This window comes from Oncorhynchus gorbuscha, linkage group LG06 (genome assembly GCF_021184085.1).
Source record: "Oncorhynchus gorbuscha isolate QuinsamMale2020 ecotype Even-year linkage group LG06, OgorEven_v1.0, whole genome shotgun sequence".
NCBI lineage: Eukaryota > Metazoa > Chordata > Actinopteri > Salmoniformes > Salmonidae > Oncorhynchus > Oncorhynchus gorbuscha.
The window spans coordinates 38,416,375-38,439,574 of record NC_060178.1 but is presented as its reverse complement, the minus strand read 5'-3'; the positions used below and the strand labels follow the sequence as shown (position 1 = coordinate 38,439,574).

The 23,200-nt window shown below is 41.7% G+C and overlaps 1 protein-coding gene across 1 annotated transcript in view; it reads right to left on the bottom strand.

Annotated features, from left to right (window-relative positions):
• Window positions 1–18,954, bottom strand: part of LOC124037127 (homeobox protein Dlx4a-like) — a 28,102-nt gene extending 9,148 nt beyond the window's left edge. Inside the window, exons 1-2 of the mRNA XM_046351784.1 lie at window positions 18,406–18,954; window positions 14,370–14,566 (exon numbers count right to left, since the gene is read on the bottom strand). Coding sequence (XP_046207740.1) covers window positions 14,370–14,566; window positions 18,406–18,733 — 525 coding nt within the window. The 5' untranslated portion in view covers window positions 18,734–18,954. The remainder of the gene's footprint in view (window positions 1–14,369; window positions 14,567–18,405) is intronic.
• Window positions 18,955–23,200: the final 4,246 nt, after the last annotated feature.

The following is a 23,200-nucleotide window of genomic DNA, read 5'->3' as shown; positions in this document are numbered from 1 at the left end:
CTTTCTTGGTCAAATAGCCCTGGAGGTGTGTTGGGTTATTGTCCTTTTGAAAAACAAGTGATAGTCCCACTAAGCGCAAACCAGATGGGATGGTGTTTTGCTGCAGAATGCTGTGGTAGCCATGCTGGTTAAGTGTGCCTTGAATTCTCAATAATCACAGACAGTGTCACCAGAAAATCATCCCCACACCATCACACCTCCTCCTCTATGCTTCACGGTGGGAACCACACATGTGGAAATAATCTGTTCACATACTCTGTGTTTCACAGACACAGCCGTTGTAACCAAAAATCTCAAATTTGGACTCATCAGACCAAAGGACAGATTTGGCCCAAGGAAGTCTCTTCTTATTATTGGTGTCCTTTAGTAATGGTTTCTTTTCAGCAATTCAACCATGAAGGCCTGATTCATGCAGTCTCCGCTGAACAGTTGATGTTTAGATGTGTCTGTTGCTTTGCTTTATCTTGGCCAGGTCGCAGTTGTAAATGAGAACTTGTTCTCAACTAGCTTACCTGGTGAAAAAATAAATAAAAATAATAATAACAATAATAATAGAACTCATTTAACTCAACATTTATTTGGGATGCAATTTCTGAGGCTGGAAACTCTAATGAACTTATGCTCTGCAGCAGAGGTAACTTTGGGTCTTCCTTTCCTGTGGCGATTATCATGACAGCCAGTTTCATCATTTGCGACCTCACTTTAAGAAACTTTCAAAGTTCTTGAAATTTTCAGAATTGACTGACCTTCATGTCTTAAAGTAATGATGAACTGTTGTTTCTCTTTGCTTATTTGAGCTGTTCCTTCCATAATATGGACTTGGTCTTTTACCAAGGCTTTTACCATGGCTATCTTCTGTATACCAACCCTACATAGTCACAACACAACTGATTGGCTCAAACATATTAAGAATGAAAGAAATTCCACAAATTAACAAGGCAGCCCTGTTAATTGAAATGCATTCCAGGTGACTACCTCATGAAGCTGGATGAGAGAATGCCAAGAGTGTGCAAAGCTGTCATCAAGGCAGTGTGGCTACTTTGAAGAATCTCAAATATAAATATATTTAATTTAATAGAACTCCAGGAAAAAGTGGTGGAAAGGCACAGGTTCCTTGAATATCACTTGGAGCATGGTCAAAATTATTATTAATAAATGGAAGGTGTATGGCACCACCAAAACCCTGCGTAGATCAGGCCATGCCTCCAAACTGGATGACCGAGCAAGTAGGAAACTGATCTACCAATAGTCCAACGGCAACTTTATAAGAGCTTCAGGCTTTTATGGCCAAGATTGGTCACAGTGTGCATGTCAAATCAAATTTTGTTGGTCACATACATGTATTTAGCAGATGTTATTGCGGGTGTAGCGAAATGCTTGTTTTCTTAGCTCAATAGTGCAGTAGTATTTAACAATACACACATCTAAAAGTAAAATAATGGAATTATGAAATATATAAATATTATATTGAGCAATGCCAGTGGCATTGACTAAAATACAGTAGAATAGAATACAGTATATACATATGAGATGAGTAAAGCAGTACGTAAACATGTTAAAGTGACTAGTGTTCCATTATTAAAGTGGCCAGTGATTCCAACTCTATGTATATAGGGCAGCAGCCTCTAAGGTGCAGGGTTGCATAACTGGGTAGAAGCTGGCAAGTGAAGGCTGTTTAACAGTCTGATGGCCTTGAGATAGAAGCTGTTTTTCAGTCTCTCGGTCCCAGCTTTGATGCATCTGTACTAACCTCACCTTCTGGATGATAGCGGGGTGAACAGGCTGTGGCTCGGGTGGTTGATGTCCTTGATGATCTTTTTGGCCTTCCTGTGATATCTTGTGCTGTGAGTCCTATCAATTGTGCATCTGTAAAAGTTTTAGGGGCCAAGCCAAATTTCTTCAACCTCGTGATTTGTAGAGGTGCTGTTGCATCTTCTTCACCACACTGTCTGTGTGGGCGGACCATTTCAGATCGTCAGTGACGTGTATGCAGAGGAACTTGAAGCTTTTCACCTTCTCCACTGCGGTCCCATTGATGTGGATAGGGGGCGTGCTCCTCCCTCTGCTGTTTCCTGAAGTCCACGATCAGCTCCTTTGTTTTGTTGACGTTGAGAGGTTATTTTCCTTGCCCCACTCTGCCAGGGCCCTCTCCTCCTCCCTGTAGGCTGTCTCGTCATTGTTGGTAATCAGGCCTACTACTTTTGTGTCGTCTGCAAACTTGATTGAGTTGGAGGCGTGCGTGGCCACGCACACAGGGAGTACAGGAGGGGGCTGATCACACACCCTTGTGGGGCCCCTGTGTTGAGGATCAGTGAAGTGGAGGTGTTGTTTCCTACCTTCACCACCTGGGGGTGGCCCATCTGGAAGTCCAGGACCCAGTTGCACAGGGCGGGGTTCAGACCCAGGGCCTGGAGCATAATAATGAGCTTGGAGGATACTTTGGTGTTGAATGCTGAGCTACAGTCAATGAACAGCATTCTTACATAGGTATTCCTCTTGTCCAGTGCGATGGCGATTGCATTGTCTGTGGCTATATTGGGGCGGTAAGCAAATTGAAATGGGTCTAGGGTGTATGGTAGAGGTGATATGATCCTTAACTAGCCTCTCAAAGCACTTCATGATGACATATGTGAGTGCTATGGGGCAATGGTCATTTAGTTCAGTTACCTTTGCTTTCTTGGGTACAGGAACATTGGTGGACATCTTGAAGCAAGTGGGGACAGCAGACTGGGATAGGGAGAGATTGAGTATGTCCGTAAACACTAGTGATTTCTGTCCGATACCGATATCCAATATTTTCCTTGCCCCCAAAAAAAAAAAAACGGTACCGATAACCTATATTTAAAATTTTAGCAGCCTTTTTATACATTCTAGTACAGTTAAATAGTTAGACCACTGTGTCCATGTATGTGTTTTAAGGCACTGCATCTTAGTGCAAGAGGCATCACTACAGTCTCTGGCTAGAATCCAGGCTGTATCACATCCAGCCGTGATTGGGAGTCCCATAGGACAGCGCTCAATTGGCCCGGCGGCGTCCGGTGTAGGACGTCATTGTAAATATGAATTTGTTCTTAACTGACTTGCCTAGTTAAATAAACGTTACACACACCACACTGACCAAAAAGTTATTTTGTTGGCATTTACATATGTCCCCATTACCAGTAAAACATCATCAAAACCCATTTCTTTCACGTATTTGCTGTGCTGTTTCGTTGTTCAGTCATTTAATTCTCAACCAGGATTTCTATGGAACGCCGTTTGGGTCTTTGCATGTCAAAAAAGGTACATGACAAATAGTGTTATTTGACATGTCAAATAAGCTTGTTGACCAATCAAGACTTGAATATGACTGCACGTCACATAATAATTGAACGTGTTCAATATTTTTTTTACGTAGTTATTACACATTGATTACACAATCACTCGTGTTTCATTTGTCACAACAATTCATCGATACGTATGCTTTGATGCTGGTAATGTTGTCTCGCGCACCTACAGTGCTGATCATTTAAATAAAAGCTAGCTAGCTCATGGATGTAGAATAATGCCATAATTTAATAGATTATGCTAAATGATGTTATAAAAAAATCAACAAAAGACAGTAATTTGACAACCTGTTCAAATCACACTGGATGTATTATACTTTAGAAATGCACTGGGGGCATACTTATTTTACTGGTCCAGCCTTGCCTATGGATTGTGGATCAGTGACATGGGGTATCAGTCTACTCAGTGACACCAGGAACATTAGCAATGTAGCTGTTATTGCGGGACTATGAAACAACTGTGAATTGAGCCACATTTATTGTCAACCTATGTGTATTGAACACTATTCCAGAGGAAAACAATACTGCATGGATGTTTTGGAGTCTGATAACTCTGAAGAGAAAAAATATATTGGCTGTTGAGTGGACTGATACCCCATTTCATTGATCCCCAATCCTTAGGCAAAGCTGTACAGTGCAATATGAATGTCAATACACACAAGGCTAACTAACTTGGGAGCTGATTTCACACAGTCACAGTCCCGCGATAAGAGCTACAACTCTAATATTTGCGTAAACTCTTCGCAGTTGTGTTCTGTGGGTGTCACCAAGTAGACTGATACCCCATTTCATTGCTTCACATCCCAACCCTGTTTAACATTATCTAGTCAAAATATGGCGTGATTCCAACTATTGTAACCTTCTGCATCACTTTCAAATAGGTACTTTTATTTTAAAGGCAAATTGCAAATGTCACTATTGTGCCTAATCCTTATTGGCTAGCTTCACAACACATAACCCGGTCAGGTCGAGCCTCACTAGCCAGATGAAGCTAGCTGGTCACTTATAACGTTAGCTTTGGGCAACAGGTTTAAGTAGCTGTCTGTTCAATTTCAAAAGGCGAACAACAAGTGACTACCTAGCTAATACTTAAAAGGATTCCTAAGAATAGTGCAAATGACTGCAGTTTCTACTGGTAATTGTTTTCAGTCTTGTTGTATTGGTGCTATCTAGGTACCAAGCTAAAGCTAGTAAGCTACCCCAGAAATTGCGGTCGAACAAATAATGCTTTATTACCAACACGGTATTGTAAACACACAGCTCATGGTCGGTGTTTTTTCTTGTTTGTAGACTCTTTTTGTACAGCTTTGACAGTGGTACTGATATTCGTGGTGGCGTTTGGCTTGCACGAGCAAATTCAGAACACACACCATTCTATAATAGAACTGTGTATTTATATGTTAAATTTAAAAGCGTATTTATCGCGTCAAATGGTGTTATCTTTTTGACACGCAAAGATCCAAACTGCGTTCCATAGTATGTCGTGAAGCTAATAGCAGTAACGCTATTACTGTGTAACTCCTGTAGGGCAACATCTGAACAATAGCGCATTTGGTAATGTTAGTGTGTACCTGTGCTCGACCAGTCGCTAAAGCCAACATCACCCACGACAGAGAATGGTTGATTGTCAAGGGCAATGATTTCCAGTATCTTGCCATTAATGGATTTCGCTTTTGAGTTGTCTTGATTATATTTTCTTACTCTTTCAAATGACTGCTCGACTTGTTGACTGCTCGATCCACACAGAAGACATTGTGGGCTAGGTTAGGAATGCTGTGTTGCATGTGTAGTGCTACATTTTACGTGGCGTCATTAGTCATGTACCTAGTTTATATAGGTATACATGTCAGCTTTGACATCGGCTTTTCACATCAGCGTTAAACTAGACATTGGGCCGATACCGATGTTGGCATTTTTAGCTAATATCGTCCGATTCCGATATGTTCACCGATATGTCATGCATCACTAGTAAACACTCCAGCCAGCTGGTCTGCGCATGCTCTGAAGACGAGGCTAGGGATGCCGTCTGGGCCGGCAGCCTTGCGAGGGTTAATACGCTTAAATGTCTTACTCACGTCGACCACCGAGAAGGAGAACCCACAGTCCTTGTTAGCGAGCAGTTGCACGGTGTTATCCTCATAGTGGGCGAAGGTGTTTAGCTTGTCCGGAAGCAAGACGTCAGTGTCCGCAACATGGCTGGTTTCCCCTTTGTAGTCCATGATTGTCTGTAGACCCTGCCACATATGTCTTGTGCCTGACCCGTTGAATTGCGACTCCACTTTGTCTCTGTACTAATGTTTTGCCTGTTTGATTGCCTTATGGAGGGAATAACTACTCTGTTTGTATTCGGCCGTATTCCCAGTCACCTTGACATGGTTAAATGCGTGGTTCATCCTTTCAGTTTTACGCGAATGCTGCCATCTATCCATGGTGTTGATAAAAAGATATGTAGATGGGTGAGGCGGTCAAGGATCGATTCAGACCAGGTGTTAAAATTGTACGACAAGCGACAGTTTATTTCAGAGTGAGAATATCTGGTACACGTAAATACGGCCCTTCCATTCGCTCGCACAGAACAGCAGGAAAAGAGAAAGAGTGAACCGTTACAATACAATTTATACAAAACAGAAAGTGGGTAGATTCTGGAAGTTCGATTCTTCGGATTGGTTCACACTTGAGGTAGTCTTCTTGCATTGGCTCAGCTGGGCCGTCCGTCACTCTAGAATCCCGCCGTCACACAATGTTCAGCTAAAGGGGAAATTTGGTGTGTGTGCTGGATGGGTGTGTGTGTGCGTGAGTTATCCTGTAGGGGGCCCCACATCCTTTACTGTGAGAATATGTTGCTATGTGTTGTCTCAGTTATAACAATGCAATAGCAGTATGCTGGTCACTTACATAAGAAATAGCACTTCCTAACAATGGTTTCTGGTTTGGGTAGGTTTTAATAGTCACATTGTACCCAATCACCTATACACTTTCTGATGAACTCAGTCACTGTATCTGTGTATCTGTCAATGTTATTCTCGCAGGCTACCCGGAACATATCCCAGTCCACGTGATCAAAACAATCTTGAAGCATGGATTCCGATTGGTCAGACCAGCGTTGAAAATACCTTAGGTACTTCCTCTGCGTTTCTGCCTATAGGAAGGGAGGGGTAAAATGGAGTCGTGATCAGATTTGCCAAATGGAGGGCGGGGGAGGGCCTTGTAGGAATTTCGAAAAGTTGAGTAGCAGTGTTTTTATAGAGTGAATACTACAGTCAATGTGTTGATAGAACTTCGGTAGTGTTTTCCTCAAATTTGCTTTTTAAAATTCTCCAGCTACAATAAATGCGGCCTCAGGATATGTGGTTTTCAGTTTGCATAAAGTCCAGTGGGGTTCTTTGAGGGCTGTCGTTAATCATGAAACATACACCCCTGCCTTTCTTCTTTCTGGTGAGTTCTTTATTCCTGTCTGCGCAATGTACAGAGAATCCAGCTGGCTGAATGGATGGGGACAGTATATCCCGATGTTTCATATTTCTATTTCATAAGTTCTAGTTGTTCATATAAGTTGTAACGCCAGCTGTTATCTCCTATCTTAGTGATTATTTGCCATATGGTGTGCTGCGGGCAAAAGCCTCTTGCAACATCTGAGTCGGAGGTTTGTTTTGAGCACTTGACTGTACCTTTTTGGGTCTCATCCGTAGACTCTCCGTACTGTTTCACATGACTCTTGCGTAGGTGGTAAAAGAGGTTAGTGGTGTTTGAGCCTGTTGTCTGGACCGGCCTGCGGCATATTTTGCAGAGGACGGTTTTCTGGTCCGTGTCAGACTTTTCATACCCAAACCGCATCCATGTGACCGAAGTAGCCCCTCTCGTAGGTACGGGCTCTGTGTCACGTTCACTCTCCTCCATGTTTGTTGCAGATTTCCTTCCACACGGCACGCTGACAAAATATTGCCGTAAAGTGTGATTTGCGACACAACAAAATAAACAATAGAAAAACATCTATCGTCACACGATATACAGTTGAAGTCAGAAGTTTACATACACCTTAGCCAAGTACATTTGAACTAAGTTTTTAACAATTTCGGACATTTAATCCTAGTAAAAATGCTTAGGTCAGTTAGGATCACCACTTTATTTTAAGAATGTGAAATGTCAGAATAATAGTAGAGTGATTTATTTATTTATTTTATCACATTCCCAGTGGTTCAGAAGTTTACATACACTCAATTAGTATTTGGTAACATTGCATTTCAATTGTTTAACTTCCCACAATAAGTTGGGTGAATTTTGGCCCATTCCTCCTGACAGAGCTGGTGTAACTGAGTCAGGTTTGTAGGCTTCCTTGCTCGCACATGCTTTTTCAGTTCTGCCCACAAATTGTCAATAGGATTGATATCAGGGCTTTGTGATGGCCACTCCAATACCTTGACTTTGTTGTCCTTAAGCCATTTTGCCACAACTTTGGAAGTATGCTTGGGGTCATTGTCCATTTGGAAGACCCATTTGCGACCAATATTTAACTTCCTGACTGATGTCTTGTGATGTTGCTTCAATATATCCACATAATTTCCCAACTCATGATGCCATCTATTTTGTGAAGTGCACCAGTCCCTCCTGCAGCAAAGCACCCTCACAACACGATGCTGCCACCCCCGTGCTTCATGGTTGGGATGGTGTTCTTCGGCTTGCAAGCCTCCCCCTTTTTCCTCCAAACATAACGATTGTCATTATGGCCAAACAGTTCTACATTTCTCCAAAAAGTACTATCTTTGTTCCCATGTGCAGTTGCAAACCATAGTCTGGCTTTCTTATGGCGGTTTGAGCAGTGGCTTCTTCTTTGCTGAGAGGACTTTCAGGTTATGTCGATATAGGACTTGTTTTACTGTGGATATAGATACTTTTGTACCTGCTTCCTCCAGCATCTTCACAAGGTCCTTTGCCGTTGTTCTGGGATTGATTTGCACTTTTCGCACCAAAGTACGTTCATCTCTAGGAGACAGAACGTATCTCCTTCCTGAGCTGTATGAAGGCTGCATTGTCCCATGGTGTGTTTATTTGCGTACGATTGTTTGTAGAGATGAACGTGGTACCTTCAGGTGTTTGGAAATTCCTCCCAAGGATGAACCAGACTGGTGGAGGTTTACAAAAACAAATTCTGAGGTATTGGCTGATTTCTTTTGATTCTCCCATGATGTCAAGCAAAGATGCACTGAGTTTGAAGGTAGGCCTTGAAATACATCCACAGGTACACCTCCAATTGACTCAAATGATGTTAATTAGCCTATAAAAACCTTCTAAAGCCATGACATCATTTCTGGACATTTCCAAGTTGTTTAAAGGCACTGTTAACTTAGTGTAAGTAAACTTCTGACCCACTGGAACAGTGAAATAATCTGTCTTAACAATTGCTGGAAAAAATGTCTTGTCATGCTTAAAGTAGATGTACTAACCGACTTGCCAAAACTATAGTTTGTTAACAAAAAAATTGTGGAGTGGTTGAAAAACAAGTTTTAATGACTCCAACTTAAGTGTGTGTAAACTTCCGACTTCAACTGTATATCTTCCAGCCCTAGTGTGCACGCCTCTTGAGTCGACTAGAAGGCCACTCCGAATACCTCTTCTCCACCGGCTGTATTTTGGAGCAGCCTCTGAAATACGTTCAATTGCCATGGGGGGTACGAACCAAGCATCCAATTTGGAAAAGTCGTAATGCTGGTGAGTTACCGCCGCTCTGGTATTACATACAGTCGGAAATAACTTTTGGATAACACAAAATACTGCAAAGTTGTTAGGAGTTACCATATCTGTCGGCGCCATCTTATGTGTATCATGTGACATGATGTCTGGCAGACATATCAGTGTGGATGACGGATCACCACCTCAAGCTGAACTTCGGCAAGACGGAGCTGCTCTTCCTCCCGGGGAAGGACTGCCCGTTCCATGATCTCGCCATCACGGTTGACAACTCCATTGTGTCCTCCTCCCAGAGCGCTAAGAACCTTGGCGTGATCCTGGACAACACCCTGTCGTTCTCAACTAACATCAAGGCGGTGGCCCGTTCCTGTAGGTTCATGCTCTACAACATCTGCAGAGTACGACCCTGCCTCACACAGGAAGCGGAGCAGGTCCTAATCCAGGCACTTGTCATCTCCCGTCTGGATTACTGCAACTCACTGTTGGCTGGGCTCCCTGCCTGTGCCATTAAACCCCTACAACTCATCCAGAACGCCGCAGCCCGTCTAGTGTTCAACCTTCCCAAGTTCTCTCACGTCACCCCGCTCCTCCGCTCTCTCCACTGGCTTCCAGTTGAAGCTCGCATCCGCTACAAGACCATGGTGCTTGCCTACGGAGCTGTGAGGGGAACGGCACCTCAGTACCTCCAGGCTCTGATCAGGCCCTACACCCAAATAAGGGCACTGCGTTCATCCACTGCTCTGGCCCCCCAATGGTGGAACAAACTCCCTCACGACGCCAGGACAGCGGAGTCGATCACCACCTTCCGGAGACACCTGAAACCCCACCTCTTTAAGGAATACCTAGGATAGGATAAAGTAATCCTTCTCACCCCCCCCCCCTTAAAATATTTAGATGCACTATTGTAAAGTGGCTGTTCCACTGGATGTCATAAGGTGAATGCACCAATTTGTAAGTCGCTCTGGATAAGAGCGTCTGCTAAATGACTTAAATGTAAATGTAAATGTAATTTGTTTAACAATTTTTTGGTTATTACATGATTCCATATGTGTTATTTCATAGTTTTGATGTCTTCAATATTGTGCTACAATGTAGATAATAGTACAAATAAAGAAAAACACTAGAATGAGTAGGTGTGTCCAAACTTTTGACTGGTACTGTATATATACATGCAACGACTTGCTGAACTACAAATCTTTGTTTAGTTATTGAGGCTACCAGACAGCTCTTTTCATTATTTTGTGTACAGCATATTTTTATTAGCCTATATAATTGTAAAATATGGACCTTGTAGCTGTGGTAAGGGCATGAAATCAGCTGATGGCAAGGCAGGTTGACGTGCTCAGAGTGTAGATTTATTAGGTTTTGGTGATCCAATGGTGAAAGCACCATACCATACAAAATATACACGTAAATTTACCAAATATACACAGGAAATAGCCCAAAATGAATAGCCTCTGTATCAGGCTAAACCTGTCCTTTCTGAACGGACACTGGTAGAGGGCAAGACAGTACACCCTCCCCTTGAGAAACCAAATCGAATTTGTCTAACACTGGCTTCTCCAGTGATTTTACCAAGGCACTTTGATGCCTTGATGCTTGTGCTGCACCCGATCCTATAGCTGTATAGCAAATCACCAATCTGTTCGCCTGTGTTGATTGATAGTTTTCTGGTCCAATTAGTGGTGAGTGTGCGTTTCACGAACCAAAATGGTGATGCTGTGATGCTGCTATGCTGCGATGCTGTAGTGTAATTCACGTAGACTCTGTGCCACAAAATGAGTGACAAAACATGACAAAACCTGGACAGATAATTTCAAGTCTTCAGTCTCATGTCAAAATCAAGTCCCGAGTCTTGAGGCTCCAAGTCCAAGTCAAGTCTCAAGTTAATGTATTTAAGTCAGACTCGAGTCCAAGTTATGTGACTCGAGTAGTCCAAGTCATGTGACTGGAGTCCACAAGTCTGCCAACTTTTACATCGTTTTCTCTGACTTTAGCCTACACATCATCAGTTCTGATCAACATGAAAAAAAAGAGTAGGACCATAACAATAACATAACACTCCCATAAATACATTAGGACACTCCCATAGGCCTAAACGTAATAATGTGGGCACCCCTATAAGTGCTAAAATTATATATATATACATATATATATATATAATTTTTAAAAACACACACTCCAGTGTATTTTAACACTGACTAAATGGGTATATTAATTAAAACGGTGTATCACATTCCATGCCAGCAATATAATTAACAGTTCTTGCAGATGTAACAAAAACCAAGTCTCACATAAAACACTGGAGTAAAACAAGCTTATATTTTGGGTTCTTATGGGTAGGACTGTTTAACTAAGTTCATGAGGTCTTTATGAGTTATATTCTTCAAGAATCAATGGGTACATATCATTCATTTAGTCCAAAAGTGATATAGCGACTGCTGATTACCCCTTTAATGCCAAATTGCATTGAACATATATTTATGAATTAATTTGACCCTAATGTCAATCAACAGCATGCTAAAGTAAGTAGCTTTTCCTATAATAATTGGAAATATTGGTTTTAGATTTCAACAGCAACACTCAGCTAACAAGGGCTTTCAATCTGAAATGTTTGGTAATTGTTTGGTAATTAAGGAATCACGCCAGAAAATCTTGTCCCACATATCCAACTAAATATCATTGTGTGTACCGTACAATTTGGGGAAACCACTCTCCTTAGTTAAATATGTGGTGACTAGCGAGTGGTGGTGAGTGTTTCTGGTGCAAAAAAAGACCATGCATAATCTGCCAAGTGGTTGCTGCTCATGGAAGGCCAGAAGACATGAGTGATTCCAATATATCTAGCTCCCTTATCAATATGACCTTATCAATAATTCCTGCCTTGTTCAGGGGCAGAACAGCAGATTTTTACCTTGTCAACTCGGGGATTCGATCCAGCAACCTTTGGGTTACTAACCACTAGGCTACCTGCCGCCCCATATCAGAGAGGTCTCGAAAAGTGCTTCTTCATATTTAGCATATACGTACACTGAGAGTATACCAAACATTAGGAACACCTTGCTAATATTGCGTTGACCTCCTTTCGACCTCAGAACGGCCTCAATTCGTCCGGGGAATGGACTCTACAAGGTGTCGAAAGCTTTCGACAGGGATGCTGGTCCATGTTGACTCCAATCCTTTCCACAGTTGTGACAAGTTTGCTGTATGTCCTTTGGGTGGTGGACCATTGATACACAGAGCAGGTTTTCTTAATGTTTTGTATACTCAGTGTATATAGGATAATTTTGCAAGGGTGCCAGTTTTTTTTAGAAGAGAGAAAGAGGGTGTTGAATAGATATGAAGAAGGAATGAAAGAGCGAATGTTTGGAAAAAAAATTCTTAGAAAAAAGGAGAAAGTTGGTAAGTGCAGTTTTACAGATGAGGGGGTAGAGGGGTACAACTTTGTGAGAGAAAAGGAGGCCAATGATTCTCTGTTTTGGCGGCCTGGCGCCATGGCCGTGTGCATGACCTTTATATACTAGACATATCATGTCTCTAAAGTCCCAATTAATGCAACTTTCAGATGCATGTATACAACTCCAACTATATTTGAAAAAGTATGGTAAAAAAAGTGCTCATCTTGCAAAAAGTCACCTCTTTACGCTTTCTCAGATATCTGTCGTGTGGCACTTACATGGAATTACTAAGGCTCTCCTCTCTTAGCAGCACATCGCAGACTCTACAGGTTCAGAATGGGCTCTTACCACAGAGTATAAATTACTGCATTTCATATCCGTCAATACGCCAAAAACAGTCTTTACTCCAATTGAAGAAAAGCAGCATTCTCTTCATACTCTCTTTGGATTAGCCATTAAGTATTTTTTAAATCCCCAGGCAAACATAGTAAGGGATATCTCTAGATTTCAAGAAATATAGAATTATTACCTGGTTGAAAGCAGTAAACTCTCCCAAATTTAAAAGAATGTCTGTACTTTCTTTGCTGTAATTTTTCTCTCATTTCGGGAACCCAAAAACTTCCTGGGACAATATTTATACAAAATGTGACGCGATAACTTGCTAAGCTCTCTTCCTCTATTCCTAATGACAGACAAAATGGCCACAGCCGTTCCCCCCTCTCCCTTCCTCTTCCCTTGCCAGACAGACAGGGCTTAGTGAGAAGTAAGGAGTTAGTTACAAAAGGCACCCATTGGCTGAGAGATTGAGAACTTTAAACTGAACCAAGAGCTATATAGGCTAAAGGAGATGACTGAGCATGGAGTGTTACCTCTAAAATCCTCAAGGAATGAGAGCTCAGGGCCCGTATTCATAAAGCGTCTCAAGAGTATAGGAGTGCTGATCTATAATCAGGTTCCCCCTGTCCATAATCATATTTATTATGATCTAAAAGGCTAAATGTATCCTAGATCAGCAATCCTACTCTGAGACTTGGGACAGTTTCCCAGACACAGATTAAGCCTAGACTTGGACTGAAAAGCATGCTCAATGGAGAATCACCATTGAAACAGTTTTTTTAGTCCAGGACAACGCTTAATGTGTCCAGGAAACTGGCCCATAGTGAATACAGGCCCAGATGAGTAAGTAAGTAATAGTAGGAGATAGATAACACAGTAGTAAGACAAGTAGCGGTAATACAGGACAGTGATACACCCTGCACTTCTGCTGCCTCGCTGCCAACGGGGACCTGCCATTCCAGCCATGTTGCATTCAAATATACATGAAAGTGTGTGCCTCCCACTCAGGAGGGGAAACAAAATCAGTTACAGGCAGAGAGAGTGGGCTAACACCTCCATGAACATGGCAGGACATCAAACTAATGGAGGTTGATACCTAGGAACATAATGTTCCAGTGTTTTCTCCTATATGTTAAATAATACGGCATCGGAAAACTTTAACTACTTAGAGTGGAAATTCTCAAAGCCTTAAATTACACAACTCCATAACATTAGGCTCCATTCTCATTTTTAATGAGACATTTGGCCTTAACAGTATCTAATCAAGCACTTATGCATATAGTGTTGTAGCCTAGATGCAAAGAGAAGGGGCATGCACATAATTTTGACTAAACCTCTCACCACCTTGAGAGATGAGATGCTTACAAAGAAGGAACATTTTGCCCGACTCGAGTAAACAACAGGCCATAGGAATTGTTCACTTTGTGAACCGTATGTGTAATGCTTGCCCATTTATTCCATTCAAACTATTGAGACCTATACAGACCATGTTTAAAAAGAGACTGACACCAAAATTGTTGTGCATTGAAGAGCCTCTTGTAATAAACACCTTATGGAACAGTTAAATCAGTAAAAATAACTGAAATAGACTAATTAAATTGGTCCAAAATACAGAAATATGTACCTGCGTTTGAGTTAGTCCCAATTTTGCTGCCAGATCGGCTCGCTCAGGTAGTGCAAGGTATTGGGTTTGCTGGAATCTCTGGTTGAGCGCTTGCAGTTGTAAGCTTGAGTAGATGGTCCGAGGTTTTCGGATCTTCTTCCCTTTTCCGTTCAGTCTAATTTCTCCGTTCTCGATCACCGTGATTGGCTTCTCAAGCTCTTCAAAAGGATGAAGAAGGAAAAGTTTTATTTTATTTCACCCTGGTGAAAATCCCATTGAGGTCAGAAATGTGGAAATAATAATAACAATATTATCAACAACAACAGCAATAATAATAATAATAATAATCAATAATAATCATAATAATAAATATACATTTAATGAATAATACATGTTTAAGTTAAGCCATTTAATTTGCCCTCAATGGGCAAGAGCTCAACTTTTCTTTTCTATCTCATGTGGCAAAAGAGATCATTGAGCATGAGGAATATAATGACTGCATATTGCTCCCATTATTCCCATTGTTATAAGAGTGCACATACCGACTAGTGCTTAGGGAAACAGCTGCGTTAGGCCCCACAAGACATTCACAGTAACATGACACAATCCATCCTTATAATACAACCAGTGAAATAGCGTGAGGAGGTTAATCATCTACTACATTCATCTACTTCATCTACAGATCATGGCACCTGTACATAGCTCATCTGTAAATAGCCCATCCAATCTACCACATCCCCATACTGTATTTTTTTTTTACCTTGCTCCTTTGCACCCCTGTATCTCAAGTTGCACATTCATCTTCTGCACATTCTACCATTCCAGTGTTTAATTGCTATATTGTAATTCATTTGCCACCATAGCCTATTTATTGCCTTACCACTCTTATCCTACCTCATTTGCACATACTGTACATAGCTTTTTCTATAAAGGTGAAATAAATCAAATAAATACTTAACTTTTTGATTTACACGGGCGGAAGATTTAGATTTGATTTGCTAAGTTGAACAATAATTGCAGAGAATTTAGGTAGGAGGTAGGTAGCCCAATTTCTAAGGGAGATGGACCTGTGGCTAGAAGATGGCAGGTTTGAATCCCGGGCCAGGAGCTGGAAAAAAATGTATCTGGCAATTGGAATGCTGCTGGGTTCACATCCTTAAGACATTCCCCTTTTGTTTTGTGGCTTGGGTCCTTGAACAAGGCCCTTAACCCCAAAACATACAGGGGTGACCCGGTGCTTGCCTTAACTGTGTGTGATTTGTGCTGTGGGGTCCTTCTGTAGCTCAGTTGGTAGAGCATGGCGCTTGTAACGCCAGGGTAGTGGGTTCGATCACCGGGACCACCCATACGTAGAATGTATGCACACATGACTGTAAGTCGCTTTGGATAAAAGCGTCTGCTAAATGGCATATATTATATTATATTATTATATTATTATTATTATTGCTGTCTGGGGGAGTTGAGAATGAGCAGAAGACACATTTCTGTTGTTTGCTATAACTAATAGAAAATAAAGCTGTATTGTATTGTCTTGTATTTTTGAGTTAAATAAGTTGCATTGGAACTGTTGAATCTTGATTGTCCCTTTTCTATTCTAAGCCTGCCATTCAAATAGCAAATAATAAACATAAACTCATAGGCCTTACCTCACATGCTACTGCACAGACAATTCTCCCGTGTTGAATCAACACTGACAGTGTTCAATTTAACACTGGTACAGTGTTCGATACAGGCCCACACTTTTCAGTGTTAAATTAACAACTGTATTAGTGACACAGACATGGTTGTTGTTGCAGTCTTTTTGTTTTTGTTCTGTGGCCTTAACCAAGGAAGGTCTTAAGTGAATATGCTATTATTAAAATGTAATTCTTCAACAAAATGCAAGTATTTAATGCCTTATTTTGAGGGCTTAGTTTTATCGTATTACCGTGCCCTATGCAGAAACTGTTCTTTTGTTTTGGCCCACCAGCTTCAAACAGCTGCATAAACTACATTTTTTGTTATTGAAAATATATTTCACAGAGATTTAGATGCACACTGATTCCCTACACTATTCAGTGAAATTGAGCGAACAGTGTGGAATTTGAGCAAACAGGAAATAACAGAGCGATTTCCACTAGACAACACAGCCACAAAGTCAGAATAGCTTTCCTAGTTTGACAATAGATGCCACTCTAGCGCGAGAAATCAATGGGCGAATATCACAGCCAATCACAACACTGGGGAGTAAGTAATACAGTGAAACACTAATATTCCACTATTAGCGACAGATATATTTTGGACATTTTTTGAAATTACAATGCAAAAATAAAAATCCCGTGTAGCACCTTTAAAATCACTAAAACTAAAACTATGCATTCCAAAAAATAATTGCAACATACAACGTAATCAATGTTGATATAACATTTGTCGCAATAGTTTCCTTTATTATTATTGGGCCATTATATTGTCATTGGTAGGAATTAAACTAATCATTACATGGTTATATTATCATCATAAAAATAATTATAATACATTGTTCAGAACAATGACCAGCTTTTAATCAGAACTAAGAATAACATAATGAATCTGTTAATGTTCAAGAGGACTGCAATGCTTATAATATCTGGGGCCTTAAAAACTTATTGACTTTCTAACATGGCCAACACACGAAATGCCTGTGAGATTGGGCGGCAGGTAGCCGAGGGGTTAGATCGTTGGACCAATAACCGAAAGTTTGCTGAATCGAATCCCCGAGCTGACAAGGTCAAAATCTGCCATTCTGCGCCTGAACAAGGCAGCCACTGCTCCCCGGTAGGCCTTTATTGTAAAATAAGCATTTGTTCTTAACTGACTTGCCTGGATAGAGTTGATGAACATGGCAATAGCCAACAGTGCAGTGGAGATGTCACAGTCAGTCGACGATAGATGGATGACATTCCCTGCCAATTACTGCACAGGTTTTTGATGTTGTGTAAATATAAATAGGCTGCTAAACCCTAAAACGAGCTCACTCATCATATTTTTTTGTTGTTGTTGTTGAGAGATTGATTCCTATCTGAATGTCTTCGAGTGTTTAGTCCCAAACAGCTTCACACTTCAAATAGGACTAGCCATTCTAAACAACTTGATTTTATGTATAGGCCTAGAGACAGGGTTATTTTGATCATTGCCATTAGACTACTTGGAATTAATGCTGTATGTATTTTGTTTAACGTTTTGATTTAAAAAAATACGAGGTAAAATGATGTAACTCTTTCATTAGTCCTATGCGGCTATCTGTATTTTAACATATCAATTAAGTAATGTAGGATCACAGAAGCAATAACGCCATCAAAGGTAAATGGTTTTCAGATTACATGTTTTGTTTGGGCCCTGTGCTTTGTGGGAGACCACAGGATAAAATGTTTAGTGGCTCGGTTTTTCCCTCCCATGTCGGCTGCATGTGACCTTGTATCATCATCCAGAGTAGGCTAATTATTGTGCCAATCAACCGACCTGTCTCGCGGCCCAATAATATAAATTTAAACTGACCAGTAGTAGCCTACCCTTAGGTCTAATCACCTGTCCTAATATCAGATTAGACTATTAATTAAAATGGTGAAATAGGCTACACATTAGCCCTAGGTAATGTGAAATCTTATGAAAATTGATTCTCATTTCAATTTGAGACGATAACAGTCCCTTGCTTTATCCATGCATGTATCTTGAAGTTCAGTAGCCTGTAAACTATTGACTCTTAAAAATAAAATATTTTCAAACGTGCTCATGTGTTATAGACTACATATGTGACATGGGAACAAGGACGTTTTGCATTACAAATTACTATCCTATTAATTAATAACTCAGAGCACTGTTTCCGTAATGCTGCCTGCTATATGTTATGAATTCTCTATATTTCATTAGTGGTTTATTTGTAGACTTCTGATAGGGTTTAGGTAGGCTATATAAGTGCCCAATTCTAATTTTGGAGTCCATCGCGTCCGTATAGCCTTCGCCACTGTAACTACATCTTGAAAATGTCAACAAACATTGAATAAACTCCATGATGTCAACACCGATGTTTTTTAAAACGTACCTGTTTCCTCTATTCTCGTGCGTCCCAGACCGTTGTTGTGGCTACTGTGCTGGTATGGCAGGTAGGCACTTGGGTGGTGTGCGCTTACAGTGCTGTGGTAGGGGTAGGCTAGCGTGCGGCCATAGGATGACGCGCTGGAAGAAAAGGAGCTGTCGTGCTGCGAGGGTCCGACGGGATGCACTGGATAGATGTTGTGGGATAAGCCGGGGAGATGCTGCTGGTGGCCGGGATAGCCGTGTCCGAACTCCAGAAAGGCCGATTTTGAGGGATCAGAAGAAACCAGACTGTCCGACAATGAACTCATAGTCATCATTGAGCGGGGGTCCATAAACTCGAGGCGCAGTTAAGGGCACCATAGAGTGCTACAGATGGGTCCGATGCATATCCAATGAGAAGGGAAGTTAGGCTACCTAACAAAAACACAAAGAGCACGAAGCTAAGGTGACGAGGTTATTTCCTAAATCCTTCCGTTTGTCTCCAAATTCTAAATTATGCAGTCCCTTTATTTTATCGTCTTTAAAAAAGAGAAGAGGAACATATTCACTGTTTCTCTGAACACTTTGTGCATATGGTTGAAACTTGTTGCTACCTCTTGGCAAACACGAGCGCGCCTGCTCATTGGTTGCGGTGGCTAATCATGTCATCCTGCCATCCTGCCCGGAGGCCAAACCATACAAGATTAATACAAACTACAAGAAGTCCGTCTTCCAGTTTGGGCAGTAATGACATTTCAATGCAGCAGAATTTGGAAACAATGTATGCTAAATGAGAAGATAGGCCTACTGTAACAGATATTAACAAGGCTAATCTAATGTCAAGTATGTTTAGATTTTGTTATGTAGCCTTTTAGCGTTTGCAAAGATTGTCAACAAACTTGACAACTTTGCCAGAGCGATGTTTTTACGTAAGGACAAACCTTTTGCGCGCAAGTTAGTCCATAGGATAATCAATTATTATATATGTATACCTGCCTAATTAATACGCAATACACATAGCTACATGATAAGCCTATACATTTAATTTACACCTGCCGCCAATGCGTGATTTAGCCTACGCATACCTAGACTCAAGGGAGGGCACAGAAGCTCAACACAGTGGCTATAATACCGTTGTAAATGTGACTTAATCAAAACGCTCAGATGCACATCAAGATAAAACATCAAATACGCACACACACACATATATTATTTCCCAGCACACGTATAACACACAACATACAAGATTCATGTTTTTTAAACAAAAATGCAACAAATGAGAAATCATTCTTTAGGAGGTTGTACTTGGTGAGAGGACAAGTTGTAATTACTGATAGTTTCTGAAGAAGGAAGAGAGGCTGCCCCTATCTATCAACCTTGTCCGTGATGAAAGAAGACGTTCACCTTCGACTGGAAGCCATTACGTAGTCGATCATGTGTAATCTATGTCTATAGGTTGCAGACAGATGGATGACGATAGATATCAACTCGCACGCCGGCCCGGGCCCAGCGCATGACAGATGTAGCGCCGAAGACGCTCTAAATCATTAGGCCTTCATGTATTTCAGTCACAAGTCTAAATGACACAGGTTGCTGTCAACGTGTAGGAACATAGCCTATGCCAGAGCTCTAGCCTATGCTGCTTTTGGTAACAATTGAGCAACGCGCAGAAGCTAACGTTTCAGGACAGAGACTCCCTGAATAATTTTGATAGCCTAACTATTAGCCTACACTAGCCTACACTACACTAGCCTACACAGTAATACGAAAATAAAAAATAATACTGTAGTCGTTATGGTAGACCATTCATCCTCATATTGTAGACTATGTAATCATGTTCCAACGCCTGCTATTCGGTGGAAATAAATAGGCCTATCTCATAATGATGGCTTATATTTCTTTCAAATAATATTGAAACATTTAGTCTATAACGAATGTTGGCATATCAATTGGTTCGCCATATTCATATTTGTGTAACACAATCATTTTCACTATTTGTGTCACGCCCTGACATTAGAGATCATTTTTATTCTATATTTTGGTTAGGCCAGGGTGTGACTAGGGTGGGTAGACTAGTTTTTTTTTTCATTTCTATGATGGCCTAGTATGGTTCCCAATCAGAGGCAACTGTCTATCGTTGTCTCTGATTGGGGATCATACACTGCTCAAAAAAATAAAGGGAACACTAAAATAACACATCCTAGATCTGAATGAATGAAATATTATTGTTAAATTCTTTACATAATTGAATGTGCTGACAACAAAATCACACAAAAATTATCATTGGAAATCAAATGTATCAACCCATGGAGGTCTGGATTTGGAGTCACACACAAAATTAAAGTGGAAAACCACACTATAGGCTGATCCAACTTTGATGTAATGTCCTTAAAACAAGTCAAAATGAGGCTCAGTAGTGTGTGTGGCCTCCACGTGCCTGTATGACCTCCCTACAATGCCTGGGCATGCTCCTGATGAGGCGGTGGATAGTCCCCTGAGGGATCAACTCCCAGACCTGGACTAAAGCATCCGCCAACTCCTGGACAGTCTGTGGTGCAACGTGGCGTTGGTGGATGAAGCGAGACATGATGTCCCAGGTGTGCTCAATTGGATTCAGGTCTAGGGAACGGGTGGGCCAGTCCATAGCATCAATGCCTTCCTCTTGCAGGAACTGCTGACACACTCCAGCCACATGAGGTCTAGCATTGTCTTGCATTAGGAGGAACCCAGGGCCAACCGCACCAGCATATGGTCTCACAAGGGGTCTGAGGATCTCATCTCGGTACCTAATGGCAGTCAGGCTACATCTGGCGAGCACATGGAGGGCTGGGCGGCCGCCCAAAGAAATGCCACCCCACACCATGACTGACCGGTCATGCTGGAGGATGTTGCAGGCAGCAGAACATTCGCCACGGCGTCTCCAGACTGTCACGTCTGTCACAAGTGCTCAGTGTGAACCTGCTTTCATCTGTGAAGAGCACAGGGCGCCAGTGGCGAATTTGCCGATCTTGGTGTTCTCTGGCAAATGCCAAACGACCTGCACGTGTTGGGCTGTAGCACAACCCCCACCTGTGGACGTCGGGCCCTCATACCACCCTCATGGAGTCTGTTTCTGACCGTTTGAGCAGACACATGCACATTTGTGGCCTGCTGGAGGTCATTTTGCAGGGCTCTGGCGGTGCTCCGCCTGCTCCTCCTTGCACAAAGGTGGAGGTAGCGGTCCTGCTGCTGGGTTGTTGCCCTCCTACGGCCTCCTCCACATCTCCTGATGTACTGGCCTGTCTCCTTGTAGCGCCTCCATGCTCTGGACACTACGCTGACAGACACAGCAAACCTTGCCACAGCTCGCATTGATGTGCCATCCTGGATGAGCTGCACTACCTGAGCCACTTGTGTGGGTTGTAGACTCCGTCTCATGCTACCACTAGAGTGAAAGCACCGCCAGCATTCAAAAGTGACCAAAACATCTGCCAGGAAGCATAGGAACTGAGAAGTGGTCTGTGGTCATCACCTGCAGAACCACTCCTTTATTGGGGGTGTCTTGCTAATTGCCTATAATTTCCACCTGTTGTCTATTCCATTTGCACAACAGCATGTGAAATGTATTGTGTGTGTATAGTGTTGCTTCCTAAGTGGACAGTTTGATTTCACAGAAGTGTGATTGACTTGGAGTTACATTGTGTTGTTTAAGTGTTCCCTTTATTTTTTTGAGCAGTGTAATTAGGCAGCCTTTTCCCACTGGGTTTTTGTGGGATCTTGTCTATGTCTAGTTGCCTGCGAGCACTACATTAGTTTCACGTTTCGTTTTGCGCTTTATTGTTTTCTGTGAGTTTCATCTAATAAACATGTGGAACTCTGCACGCTTCTCCTTGGTCTATTAATTCAACCAACGATCGTAACAATTTGTTTATTGCAGGAAATACATGAAAATGCATGATACCACATCAGGTGCCTGTCTGTTTTGTGAGGATACAAATGCAGAGTAGGCTTAACCCTTGTGTTTTCTTAAGGGTAAAAAATTGCCCTCCACTAATTTTAACAGCAGAGAAAGCCCCTTAAATTATATTTTTTCAACTTGAAATGTGATGACTTTTCAGAGAATGACCCCAACATTAGAAAAAGTGAAACATCACCTTTGTTCATATTTCCATGAAAGCTGTACACCACCAGGGCACAAAGACTGTCTTAGGGTCATTCTTGACCCAGCAGTTATAAAATAATTTACACACCACAAAAAACAGAAACACACACACACACACACACACACACACACACACACACACACACACACACACACACACACACACACACACACACACACACACACACACACACACACACACACACACACACACACACACACACACACACACACACACACACACACACACACACACACACACACACACACACACACACACACACTATGAGAAATTTACATTATGTGTGCTACTGATTGAACTCAGACAAAACTAAAACCTTCTTGTGTATGTGAAGCATCTACCCTCCATGACTCCACACATGACTCAAGTTCACAGACAAAATAAAAACCATTTCAGACAAAATACAATTTTCTTGAAAGCATTGTTTACTAATGGGGAATGCAGTCAGAGGCTGTAAAGGTGCTGCAGATGACAGTCCCCCCAGTTCTCTTTTTGCTGAGGCCATGAGTGCACGTTTCAGTGCCCAACAGGTCGTAGATCAGATTTTTTCAGATATCCAGGAGGAACAAGAATGTGGTCCTCCTGAGCACACTGCACAAAACACGGATGATTTCAGTGATCGTGAGGACAGGAAGCCAGCCATCATCCTGGACTACA